Here is a 12591-nt window from a genome sequence, read left to right on the forward strand (position 1 = left end):
GCGGCCGAGCGGCGGGGCGGGGCCGGCTGGTCCGCGGCGCGGCGCACCTGGGGCCGCGGGAGTCCGGCCAGCGGGACGCTAAGTCGGGGCTGCGGGACCGCGGCGCGGTTCTCCAGATGCAGTGACTGCCCGCCCCCCAGGGTGGCCGCAGTGACCTGCCCTCCCCAGGGTCGCCAGGATGGCCTGCCCTGCCCAGGTGGCTGCAGTGACCTGCCCTCCCCTGGCCAGTACCCTCAGAGTGGCCAAGGTAAGTTTTGGGCCCCTCAGAGGGGTCCTCCCAAGCGCACCTGACACATAAGGCTGGTCAGACTCCTGCGTTAACCCCGCAGGGACAGCCTGCACCATCGCCGGGAGCACAGGGTCCTGGAGGCCGGGCGTCCTTGGCCTCTGGAAGAACACACTGGTGGGGTCAGCAAACTGAACAGTGACTCCTGTGGAGTTTTCCTCCTTTTACCATCTCACCCTTTGTGTTTCTATAATAGGCAGGGATAAAATGAGTCTCTGTCTGTTTTCCTTGCTACTTCATTATCATCCAGACTCTTCTATTAGTCTAAACTAGTCAACTCTGATATGCATGAGTCTCATTCCCCTTTCACATTACCGTTGCTTCGTTTAAAATCCTAGCTGATTTTCTCAGTAGTAAAATTTGCAGTTTCTTCAGCCCTGCCACCAAGCTGACCTGAGTTCTAGAAATGGGAATTAATTTTAAGGTTATCCAAAATTAAATTTAAGGTAGATTTTCCACAGAAACATTGTATCAGGGACCTGATAAAAAGTGTCCAGAGACCTCTGCCTGACTACTTTCTCCCAGATGGTGTATCTAGAGAGACTTTGGCTAGGGTGCTGCTCAGGGTGGAATGCTTGACTAGCATGCACAAGGTCCTGGGTTTGATCCCCAGCACCAAAAAAAGAAAGAAAGGAAGGAAGAAAAAAGAGAGAGCCTTGAAAACAATTATTTTGCAGTTGTTTGATTTGATATAAATCAAATCACGAGGCAACCAAGCCTCTGCTATTTTAGGGACAAGTCACAATTAAATAGCAGAAGTCTATATTGTGAAGACTTCTCCATTGATTTTCATGTTAGTGCCACGAGTTTCTTCTAAGGTAATAAAGGCTGATAACAAAATTGAAACAGTGTGAGGGAAGGGTGGAGAAGCCTCTGCTCCTATTTATATCTCATTTTTCCTTCACCAGGAAGGCATCCAGACACAAGGTCCTATTGTAGGAGTGCACACACGTTCTGAGATGTCAGGTCCCACACCCTTTAAGATGAGATTAGTGCATCTGGACCTCAAAGGAGCTCCGCCCAGGGTCTCCTACTTCTCAGAGGTAAGCACTCACTTTTACCTCTAGAAATGTTGGGAAAAGAATCCCAACGGTGCAAAAAGATTCAAAGAGACCATAAGGGCTCAGCAAGGCCACGAGGCCCTCAGATATATAATAGAACTTTTTTTCAGAAGGACAGAACCACAGAGTAAGAACAAAATTTGGGGGAAAGAATCCCACTATATAGGGCAGCAAGGGTGAAGGAAAGAGAAGGCTCAGATCCGGGGAGGGGCCCAGAGCTGGCAGAGATGGAGTGGAGGAGGGGCCTGGGGATGGCAATCTCCATCCCAGTTGCAAGAACCTGCTCTTAAAACTGAGCAGCAGATGACCTGGGGCTGTGGCTCAGCAGTAGAGCACTCGCCTAGCATGTGCAGGGCCCTGGGTTTGTCCTCAGCACCACATAAAAATAAATAATTAAAACAAAGGTATTGTGTACAACTAAAAAAATAAAAATAAAATATTAAAAAAAAAAAATGAACAGCAGAGAAGGCCCAGTGAGGACATGAAGACTTGTAGAGAGGACAGCTGCCCAAGTAGCGTGACAGCCAATGCAAGACGTGCAGGGACCAGTATGTCTCAAAGCAAGGCAGACGGATTGGTGAGTGGTGGAGTCTGGGAAAGGATGGCGTGAATCAGACAGCCCAGAAATGCCACCGCCAGTCCAAAAGCACTGTGGAGAGAGTGTGTCTCTTAGGAGTGGATCGTGATGAGAACACGGGAGCACGGGAACAGCTGGGAGCAGAGCCACAGACAGTATGGCGCCTGGGAAAAAATGTCAGAAAAGAGAAAATCCAACACAAGACTGAGAGGCTATGTGACAAAAGCAACAGGCTCAGGACAGAGGCCAGGAAAGTCAACTTGCTCACCCTTAGAGCTCTGGGGCAGGTCAAGGGCAACAGCCTGTGGCCCCCACATGTCCAAGGCAGCTGGGTGGTTCTGCCAGTCTGACGCTGGGCTTCCTCATGTGTTCGCAGTCCTGTGACAGCTAGAATCACCTGGGGACCTTGCTCACATGTCTGGACGTCTTTCAGCATGATGGTCTCAGGGTAGCGCTGCAAGAAGGCAGGCACAGATGCTGCCAGGCTCCGTTCCCCACCTCCCCACCCAGCATGCTTCCAACTGTCCCGTGCTTTGGGAGAGGAACCTGTCAGCAGTGACACCCCAGGTTGCAGGACACAGCAGCCATGGCCGTGGTCCTCACCTGGAGACTGATGGCTGTCTAGACCTTGCAGGGCCCTTGGGGCAGGCTGAGAAGACTAGCTCTGCCCTTGGCTTGGAGACAAAGGTCTTAGAAGGGCCTCACCAGTACCAGGTGCTGACCAGTTCTTCAGAGCCTCAGTTCCTCTTGCTCTGGGTCCCCGGGCTTGGCTCCTCTGCTGCCTCTCTGCATGACATCTGTGCCTGTGGGCCCGAGCCCTGCTCCCCTGCTAAGCCCCCAGAGTTAACTGCTGGTGGGTGGCAGCTCAGTCCATAGCACATCACCCTCCCTGTTCAAAATGGATGTGTCCCTAGTTGAGGGTTTCACTTGGCATAAGAACATGTTCCCGATTCAGTGTTTCCAGGAGAAGTGGAAGTATTAGCTACTCCCCCATCTGCAAGGCTGGAAAGGGAAGTGTCCGTGCAGCACTGCATTGAAAGTTGCCTTTCAATCAGATGGTCACTTCATACCCCCATCCCTGTCTCCCCCAGATCTTTCCTCTGTTCCACGCACTTGGGGCAAATGGCCTCCTCATTGAGTATGAAGACATGTTTCCCTACGAGGGCCGCCTGAGGCTGCTGAGGGCCACGCATGCATACAGGTACCACCAGGCAGCCTGGGGGAAAGCCTGGGCTGGGCGGGATGGTCAAGAGTCCAACTATGTGGGCATGCTTCTTTTCTGTCTTTCTAAATGCATGTCCTTAATTATAAGAACTGATAATAAAATTAGCACATCATAAAAGTAAAACCTGAAGAGAATTTGAGGACATAAGCACCCACCATGGCCCTGGGGGGGGAAGAGCTGCGCTTGCAGATGGGTCCCCACTCTACCATCTGCCACCTGAGTGCTGAGCACCGTAGGCTGGTGGTGGGTCAGCCCGTGCCTTGGCTGGTCTTGGGCTGGGGTTGTAGATTAGGGGGAGAGGATAGAGATCAGTAGGATCAGACATGGTGGGCTTCAATGACAGGTCACAGGAAAACAGGCAAAGGACGTGAGCTGACAGAGTCAAAAGAGGGAAGAGAAGTGGCCAGTGGCATTCAAGGAAGTGTCAGACCCCTCACCAGGATCACAGGACAGCGGAGGAGGAGGAGCAGACCCCCACCCCAGGCAGCTTGGCTCTGGGCGTCTGGTTGTGCCGAGAGCTTCCAGGCTGCGGATGGGAGGCTGCAGAGGTGCGCGCCCTGCAGAGGCAGCAGGGTTCTGCGTGTTCTTTGCACTCTCATTTTTTCTTACGGTGAACATATTTTATATTTTCAGTGTTTGTATTTTTGGCACTAGGGACTGAACCCAGGGGTGCTAAGGTACTTCCCCAAGTTGCCTAGGTTGGCCTGAAACTTGCCATCCTCCACCTCAGTCTCCCAGTAGCTGGGGTGACAGGTGTGTCTCCACCCCCAGCCGTGAACATGTTTTCTCCCTTTCCCAGTAGGAAAGCACCAGGGTTTCTTTGACACTTGAAACAGGTGTATTATAGTAAAAACGTTATGTGATTAGTAAACTGATTAACTCATAAGATGCTCTGAACACTCAAAAACTAGAGATAGCTTTGCCTGGTCTGGCGTGGTGGCACACACCTGTAATCCCAGGAGCTTGGAGGCTGAGGCAGGAGCATTGCAAATTCAAGGCCAGCCTCAGCAAAAGTGAGGCACTAAGCAACTCGGTGAGACTCTGTCTCTACATAAAATACAAAATAGGGCTGGGGATGTGGCTCAGTGGTCAAGTGCCCCTGAATTCAATCCCCAGTACCCCCCCCACCCCAAAAAAAAAAAAAAAAGTAGAGATAGCTTTCTTTCTGAGATCACTCCATAACTGACAACTCATATTGAAGCGGTTAGCGGGCCCTTCCCCGAGTGACCACCACATGCTTAGGTCAGGGGCTGAATATAGTACGATTCTGTGAAAAGCACGAACACCTCACTCTGTGGACTAGGCAGGACTGGCTGGGGGCCAGCTGTTCACTCTCCCATGCCCTGGCAAGCCTCCTTCCCCTGGACCTGGCACTGTGGAGAGCTGGGACTCACTGTCCTCGAGGAGCCCGAGCCTGAGGAGGGATGAGCGGTGTGACCTCTCACGGTCTTTGTCCCTCCAGTCCCTCTGAGGTCACAGAGATCTTGCGCCTGGCCAGGCTCAGCGAGCTGGAGGTGGTCCCCTTGGTGCAGACATTCGGACACATGGAGGTGAGTGCAGGGTGGGGGCTACCTGGGGCTGGGCTTGTCCCCGCGCAGGGACAGCAGCTCAGCACTTACTAAGAGGCCACTGCCTTGGAAGTGCTGGCCCTGTGAGCAGCAGAGAGCACAAACTCAGGCCAGGGCAGGAGGGGACCTTCCACTTTGTTTGTGTGTCTTTCTGCTGGGAAGCAGCCTGGGTCAGGTGGCTCTTGGGTTGTTTACTTCAGTGTCAGCCTTGACTCACACCCCAGGAAGGAGGGGCTCCTGCTCCCTTCCCTCAGGGCTCTGCAGCACTCCCAGGTCCCCCCACAGCTTTCCCAGGAGGTCCTCCTGCCTCCCTGCCCTGGGCTCTGAGCCTGACCTCGCCAGCTGCTGCCACCTGTCCACTGTGTTGCACCTGAGTGACGGCTCTAGTCCTCTCCTGCTTAGCCCTTCCCTGGCCCTTGGCCATTGCTGACAGCCCCTCTCCTGTACCTGCCCCTTCCTGGCCTCCCTGCTCATGGCTGCTCCCCTGGGCCTCCATTCTGGGGTGCCTCTTCCAGATGGCATCCCGAAAGAATGGGGAGTGGGAAGGGGTGGGGCAGGGTTGACTCTCACCCTGTCAGTGTGTCCCCTCTGGCAGTAGAGGATCCTGCTGGAGGGCACAGGAAGCAGCCCTCACACAAGTGGCTGTTTGAGCAGCATTGTGCATCTGGGGGCTTGTTTGGGGCTCACCAACCTCTACCATGCCCAGCCAGCAGGTCTCAGCCTTTAGTTGGGAGGTGAGTAGAACCTGTCCCTTCAGTTCTGCCCTCCACTCAGGAGTGGCTGCTAAATAGCTGGAGGCTGGGCACCCAGCTGGGAGCAGGTCCAGAAGCCAGATTTGTGGGTTAGCACCCAAGACCCCCAGCTGGTTCCCGGGCAGATCACAGGAGCTGTCACAAGGCGCAGGGCTGGGAGCCCTTGCCGGGTCAAGGAGGCCTGCAGCAGCTCCCTCCTCGCCACAGTTTGTGCTGAAGCACGCGGCCTTTGCCCACCTCCGGGAAGTGGCGCCCTTCCCCAACACCCTGAACCCCCACGAGGCAGAGTCCCTGGCGCTCGTGGGAGCCATGATCGACCAGGTCCTGGAGCTGCACAGAGGTGCCCGATGGCTCCATGTCGGGTGTGATGAGGTAGGTGCCATCAGCCCCACATCCTTGGCCCTTCTCTCCTTGGGGCCGCCTTCTAGCGTGCCATGGTTTCATTTAAATGGGAAAACTGGAGTAGAGACGGAGCTTGCGCAGGGAGATGGGCCCCAGGGGAGGATGAAGGTCGGCACAGGGGCAGTCCTGCAGAGCCTGCCTGGGACACCCCATGTGTCAGATGAGACCAGGACCCACTGGCCTGGGCAGCGGCCAGGATGTGCAGTGTCCCCTACCCCCCAGCAGGGGCACAGTCAGCCCCAGTCATGGGCAAATTCTTGCCCTCAGAACTTTGTTCCAAGCAAAGAAGTGCAGTACAGGGTGGCAGGGGGGTGCTACTTTTGGAGCCTGAAGCACTAGCTGGGAAACCTGGCTCCCGGAAGACCCTGGTGATGTGACCCCTAACTCATGCGGTGGCCCCTCCCTGCCCGTTTCACTGGTGGGACTCCAGATGTGTGGCAGGGCCTGGGGCAGCTCCGAGCCCTGAGGCCTCTGCAGGTCTGCAGCCCAGGAGAATCCTGAGCTAGGCCTACATTTGGGGACATTCAGCACTGAGGTTTCCCAGTTTCAAAGTGAATCTGCTTGCATTGAGTATGTGTGTATGTAAGTGCACACCTCAGCAGCTTGCAGTGCACCCTGGTGTTGTGTCGCCCTCACTCCGCCTCACTGCAGAGCCTGCCCTGACCCCAGAGAGCCTGCACTCCTGTCTCCCAGCCCTGCAGCCTCCAAGGTGCTTGCCTGGTCTGGACATTCCATATAAATGGAAGGAATCACAGGATAGGTGGCCTTCTGTGTCAGCTTCTCATACTCAGTGTACAGGTCAGGGTGGCCAGGAACATCCTGTTGCAGGGTGTATGTTTAGCTGTTCCTTAACTGGACAGAGCCCCATCGGCTGTCTGCATAGGAGTGCTCTGAACATCCAAGGGGTCCCGAGTGAAGTTGAGTCTGTGCAGAGGCAGGGTTAACCTGCAGAGACCAGCGACTCACCCCTCCCCAGCTGCCTCCCCAAGGTCTGCCCTGAGACCCAGGACGCAGGGAGATAGGCCTCAAGGGCAGTGCCAGGGCCAAGCGTGCTTTCTTCCTCAGGTCTACTACCTGGGTGAGGGGGAGGCCTCAAGACGGTGGCTGCAGCAGGAGCAGAACAGCCAGGCAAAACTCTGTCTGTCCCACATGCGGGCGGTGGCCAGCCACGTGCTGGCCCGACACCCCGGCACCACTCCCCTGGTGTGGGACGACATGCTGCGGGACATGCCCCAGGACCAGCTCACAGGTGGGCCCCAGAGTCCTGGGATGGGGCTTCTGCAGGCCCCTCCCCCAAGACCTTTGACCTCAAGGTCTCAGAAGTGAGCTTCTGTGTTCCCCTGGGAGTACCAGGCTGAAGTCATTGCCCTGAAGTGGCTGTAGACTCTGCTGGAATGGGCTGCTGAGGGCAGGGGGCGTGGCGGGGGGGACTACAGGGCTTCCCACAGCCTCACAGTCCTCTGGGCAGCCTGTGGTTGCTGTTCCCTCTATCACAGGACTCCTTCAGCTCCTTCAGGGCTCAGGGTCCTGGCTCATCCTACCTGAATCTTGGAGATGAGCTAGAGGAGTACCTCCCCAGCCAGGGAGGTGGCATTTAAGCACATCCCCCTGGCCCACCCAGAGCCTGAGGTTCAAGGAGTCCCAGGGCAGAGCAGGGATCCAGGGCTGGTTGCTGCCATTCTTCTGGGGGCTTCCTGGGTCCGGTAGCAGCCTCTATCCATGCCTTTTTAGACGCAGATTAATTACAGCACCTGGGTGTGGTGGTACACACCTTAATCCCAGTCATGTGGGAGGCTGAGGTAGGTGGACTGCAAATTCAAGACCAGCCTCAGCAACTGAGACGTTTCAAAAGTTAAGGGAAAAAAAAAATAGAAAGGACTACGGATGTGACTCAGTGGTAGAACTCCCGGTTCTATCCCCAATACCCCCCAAAAAAAAAAAAAAAAAAAAAGCACTCCAACTGGAGGTGTGCTGCCAGGGCAGCTGTGGGGCAGCAGCACGCACTCCAGGAAGAGCTCACGAGCCCCGTTACTGCCAGGCAGGCAGCTTTGAACAGCGTCATTTACCTCTAGAAACCTAGCACCATCCTGAGCCTGGGAAGATGACCTGGAGAGGTGTATGTTCCCATTTTAATACCAGAAGAGTGTGTCTCGGGAGCTGGAGTGTGGTCTGGGTAGTCCATCTGCCCTCACGGCTTCCCTCTGTCCCCAGCATCCGGGGTGCCGCAGCTGATGGAGCCTGTACTCTGGGACTACGGGGCTGACCTGGACATCCACAGTAAGGGTCAGTACCAGGTTGCCTGGGATCTGCCCTCCATGGCCATGCAACAAGATGGGCTGTTTCCCCATCCCCTGCAACCCCGTAACGTGGCCCGGTCTGAAGGGATGCAGGGCCCTGTCTGCTTGGCTGACTGGTTTGTGATAGAAGGGCCAGGCACTGCCCCTTGCCTGGGAACAGCCCCAGCAGACCCAGACCTGTGTCCGTCCTCAGCCCTTCACGTATTCTTTCTCTCTACCCAGTTTTCTGACATCTCTTCCAGTAAACTAGAGTCTCCTCTGCTGAAATGAAACCCGGGTCAGACCAGCGTGGGGTCTCAGGAAGCATGTCCTGGGCTTTGCGCAGGCTGCTTCTCGGGGAGCTGCTCACACTGTGGCTCTCTCACCCAGTCCTCCTCATGGAGAAGTACCGGGAGTGCGGCTTCCCACGGCTGTGGGCTGCCAGTGCCTTCAAGGGGGCCACAGGGGCCAGCCAGGCCCTGCCCCACATCGAGCACCACCTCAGGAACCATGCGCAGTGGCTGCAGGTGGCAGGCAGTGGGCCAGCGGACATGCTGCAGGGCATCATCCTGACTGGATGGCAGAGGTAAGCTCCAGGGAGGCCATCCTGGGGTGAGAGGTAGCCCTCCTGCCCCCACAGCTATCCCCCAAGCTGGGGTGCTCAAGGCTGGAAGCACAGCCCCCACTCCTCACTTAGTAAGTAAGGCCACTTGGTAGGGGCGTGAGGTCACACTGGGGCACTTTGAGGACTTCACACCATTTGAAAAGTATAGCTACAGAAAAAACCCTGGTCCTTGGACAGAGCCTGGCTCTGCTCCTGACCTGCAGGTTGAGAGGGCAGGACCATGGGGAGATGTGCTCTGAGTGGCCGGGCCCTCTGGCTGTCCATGTGTGGCTTATGGTCCAGTACCTATGCAGAAGCTGCCCGTAGCGGGCCGGTCAGCTCCACAGAGCTGCTAGATGGCTCCCACTGAGGCACTGTGAAGATTCCTCAGACACCTGCTGTGCGAATCCCGGGCACCAGGACTGCCCCCACAGAGCAGAGCCCCCTTGCGTGCATGGACAGTGCCAGCAACTCCATGAAATGCAGCACGTAGGTGCAGAGAGCCTGGTGAGAGTGTGAGGTCAACACCAGCAGCTGCCTGGCCCCTCCATCTTCCTCCACTTGGCTCCACCCCCACTACAGCCATGTAGCCACACAGCCTAGGAAATAGGCCTGGGCAGGTGGGGGCCTAGACGGCCACCCTGACCTGCCTGCCTCCTCATGGGGCCTAGGGGTGGAGGACAGGACCAGCTCAAAGGCTGCTGCAGAGGTCTCAGAGAAGGCACTGGGGCACAGCCCTAGGAGGCAGGAGGCAGGGCCTGGACAGCATCTCAGAGGCAGCCCCTACAGGCCCTCCCAGAAAACAGCATGGCAACGGGTCCTGACAAAGGCTCCCACTGCACAGCACCCACTTAGAAACCCCTGGCCAGTGGTGGGAGGGACCCAGCTGCTCCCAGGGGGCCCTGCCTTGAGCCCTAGAACAAGCAAACGCTCCTCAGGTCAGGGTGGCTGTAGCCAGGTGGACTGGCTGAGGGCATGGGGCTGAACCCTCATCTGGACATAGGTACGACCACTTCTCCGTGCTGTGCGAGCTGCTGCCTGTGGGGATCCCCTCGCTGGCTGCCTGTCTGCAGTTGCTGCTCCATGGTACGTCCTATCCAGCAGCCCCAGCTCTGCCACTCCTCATTTGGGCCTGGACTGTGGACTTCCATGCAGTGAAGGTTGAACACACAGGGTTGGGGGGCTGGGGAGGGCACTCCTAGCTGCCCTGTGATTGGCTCAGTTCTGCCAGTGCCTGGAAGGTAGGCAGGATGGGTCCCTCTGACTCAGCCCTCAGGTGGGATGGGGAAGAAGGTCCCACCTTCACTACATAAGTGTCCTGAGAGCCATGAGGTAGGCTGTGCAGGACCCTGCTCTCTACACCTGACCCCTCTGAGGGAGCAGCTGGCCCAGACCACGGCAGGCAAGTGCAGCAACCTATGGAGACCCTGTCCCAAAATAAGGAGTGGAGATATAGCTCAGGATGCTGGGTTCAGTCCCCAGTACCAGGAACACAGGCAGTCTGGGTAGCATTTTTCAGGTGCCTGGAGCCTGCTCTGGAACACACCACTGTTGAGCAAGCTGCAGGTGCTGGGGCTGCCAGCATCACCGTGCTTGCTGCTCTGTCTTGATCTTTAAAATAGCATCCAGCTAGATGCTGTGGCCATACCTGTAACCTCAGCAACTTAGAAGGCTGAGGCAGGAGAAAAAGGTGGGGCTGGGGCTGTAGCTCAGTGGTAGAGCACCCGTCTCGCACATGTGAGGTACTGGATTTGATCCTCAGCACCACATAAAAATATTGTGCCCATCTACAAAAAAAATAGTTAAAAAAAAAAAAGAAGGTGGGGTGCAGCCCAGTGGTAAAGCATCCCTGGATTCCCCAGTACTGGAATAACAATAATAGTAACAAACACCTCTCTTGTGTTGAATGAGTAACTGCCAGGTTGCCCATCCTGGGGAGACCTGGGTCAGCCTGTGCAGGTGGGGTCTGATGGGTTCCAGCACTGCTGTGCCTGCTATCCAGGGCCCAGGGGCCTGGAGACCCATATGCAGATGGCGAGCCTGGCAGGGAGGAGGCCCCTCTGAGCACTGTGCCTGTGGCTGGTTCCAGGAGGATTCACTGAGCACGTGAGACTGAGGGTGGAGAACCTCCTCGGGCTTCCCAGCCTGGAAGCAGCAGCTATCCCGAGGTACCCCCGCCCCGCCCCACCCCGCCCTCCCCTCCCTGCCTGTCCCTGGGGACCACTGTCTCAGAGTGGCTCTCTGGCAGTGAGGGGACCGGCTCCTTCCCTGGCAGTGACATTCATGCCCTCGTCACTCAAGTCAGCTTCTACCTGCGCAGTTCTGTGGATGCACTGCTAGAGAGGAACAGGTGAGTGCCTCAGTGAGCAGACCCCACCAGTCTTGTCCCTCATAAAGGCTTTCTGGAAGGAAACATGACTTCCAATTTTCCCTGCCAGATTCTAGAGCTCTCCAGGGGTGTGTGACTGTGCAGCCCCAAGCTTGCCAGTTGGCACCCCTGAGAACACCCCTGTGTGGACTCACCCCAGGTACGTCACTGGCTGGTTCAGCCCCTACCATCGCAGGCGGAAGCTCATCCACCCGGTCATGGTCCAGCACATCCAGCCTGAGGTGCTCAGGTAACCACTGTGTAGCTAGCCAAGTGCCTGGCCCCAGAGCAGCTGTCCCTTATATGTGGCAGTGCCCACAGTAACCAGCGTTGAGCTGAGACAAGCTTTCCAGATGCTGTAGCCCTGGATCTTGGATGACTCACGTGTGCCGTCCTTCCCTAACATCCGGGCAAGGTGGTGCACACCTGTAATCCCAGTGGCTTGGGAAGCTGAGGCAGGATGATCTTCAGTTCAGAGCCAGCCTCAGCAACTTAGCAAGGCCCTGAGCAACTCAGTGAGACCCTGTCTCTAAATAAAATATAAAAAGGGTGGGGATGTGGCTCAGTGGTTAAGCATTAAGCATCCCTAGATTCAATCCCTGGTACAAAATAAAGCTAGGTTATCCCTAGCCTAAAAGCCTGGGCAGGACCATAGGTCATCTTTGGAAGTCAGGCCACCTTAGGTCCATCCTGGCCCTGGAGAGGGCCCTTGTGTCCAGAGTCCCCTCTGCCCTGTCCTTCCCTGGCTCAAGGATGTGAGCAGAGCCTAACAGACCCTCCTACACTGCACAAGACGCTACCAGCTACACCACCTGCTCACATGCCATGGGAAAAACCATCAGCCAGCTGAACAGCAGGCTCCAGTTTCAGACGTTAAAATGTGGCCAATCTCGATTTGTCTCTATGAATAAACAGACACGGGGCAGTGCACCCCTGGGGCGGTTGCAGAGGTCCTTAGCAGGCAAGCTCAGGGTCCGTCTTCCTCAGCCTCCTGGGCAGGTGGAGTGCCCTGGCGCAGCAGCTGGAGACAGCCCTGCAGCTCACCTTCTACCCAGACGCTGTGGAGGAGTGGTTGGAGGAGAACGTGCGCCCAAGCATGCAGCAACTGCAGGACCTACTACAGGACCTCAGTGAGGCGGCCACCACTGGCCCCTGCCCACCAGCCCTGGCTGGGACACTGGTTGGGACTGCCGAGGGGCAGGGTCCACAGGAGGGCTGAGTGCCCCTGCCACGGGCTAAGGCACTATGCTGTCACTGTGGCCTCCCTGTTTCCATACCCTGCTGAGCCCTGGGCAGCTGAGCAGACCAAGCACAGCTGTCTTTGGGGAAATCATGGACACCAAGGAAAAGCAGGGGGCTAGGGCAAGCACCCTGTGGAGCCCACCACATGCACGTGGAACTTTACCATTCTGAAATAAAAGGGCAGCAGGGGCCAGAGTCCCCTGACACATCTGAATCCAACTTTTATCACC

At 56.5% G+C, this 12591-nt stretch overlaps 1 protein-coding gene across 7 annotated transcripts; it reads left to right on the top strand.

Annotated features, from left to right (window-relative positions):
- Hexd (hexosaminidase D) lies at nt 1-12580 on the top strand. Of its 7 annotated transcripts, none has more exons than XM_034635423.2 (14): nt 1-247; nt 1195-1329; nt 3016-3125; nt 4612-4699; nt 5428-5451; nt 5677-5841; nt 6937-7120; nt 8083-8154; nt 8538-8733; nt 9755-9837; nt 10841-10919; nt 11000-11101; nt 11280-11369; nt 12107-12580. In XM_034635423.2, exons 1-14 carry the CDS (start codon nt 179-181, stop codon nt 12336-12338), a joined length of 1629 nt encoding a protein of 542 aa, XP_034491314.2. In that variant the 5' UTR covers nt 1-178; the 3' UTR covers nt 12339-12580. The 7 variants fall into 7 exon arrangements, with proteins under 7 accessions (XP_034491314.2, XP_034491315.2, XP_034491321.2 ...); XM_034635424.2 differs by having other exon boundaries at nt 11027-11101; XM_034635430.2 differs by lacking the exon at nt 12107-12580 and having other exon boundaries at nt 11190-11363.
- Nucleotides 12581-12591: the final 11 nt, after the last annotated feature.

This window comes from Marmota flaviventris, chromosome 17 (genome assembly GCF_047511675.1).
Source record: "Marmota flaviventris isolate mMarFla1 chromosome 17, mMarFla1.hap1, whole genome shotgun sequence".
Lineage (NCBI taxonomy): Eukaryota > Metazoa > Chordata > Mammalia > Rodentia > Sciuridae > Marmota > Marmota flaviventris.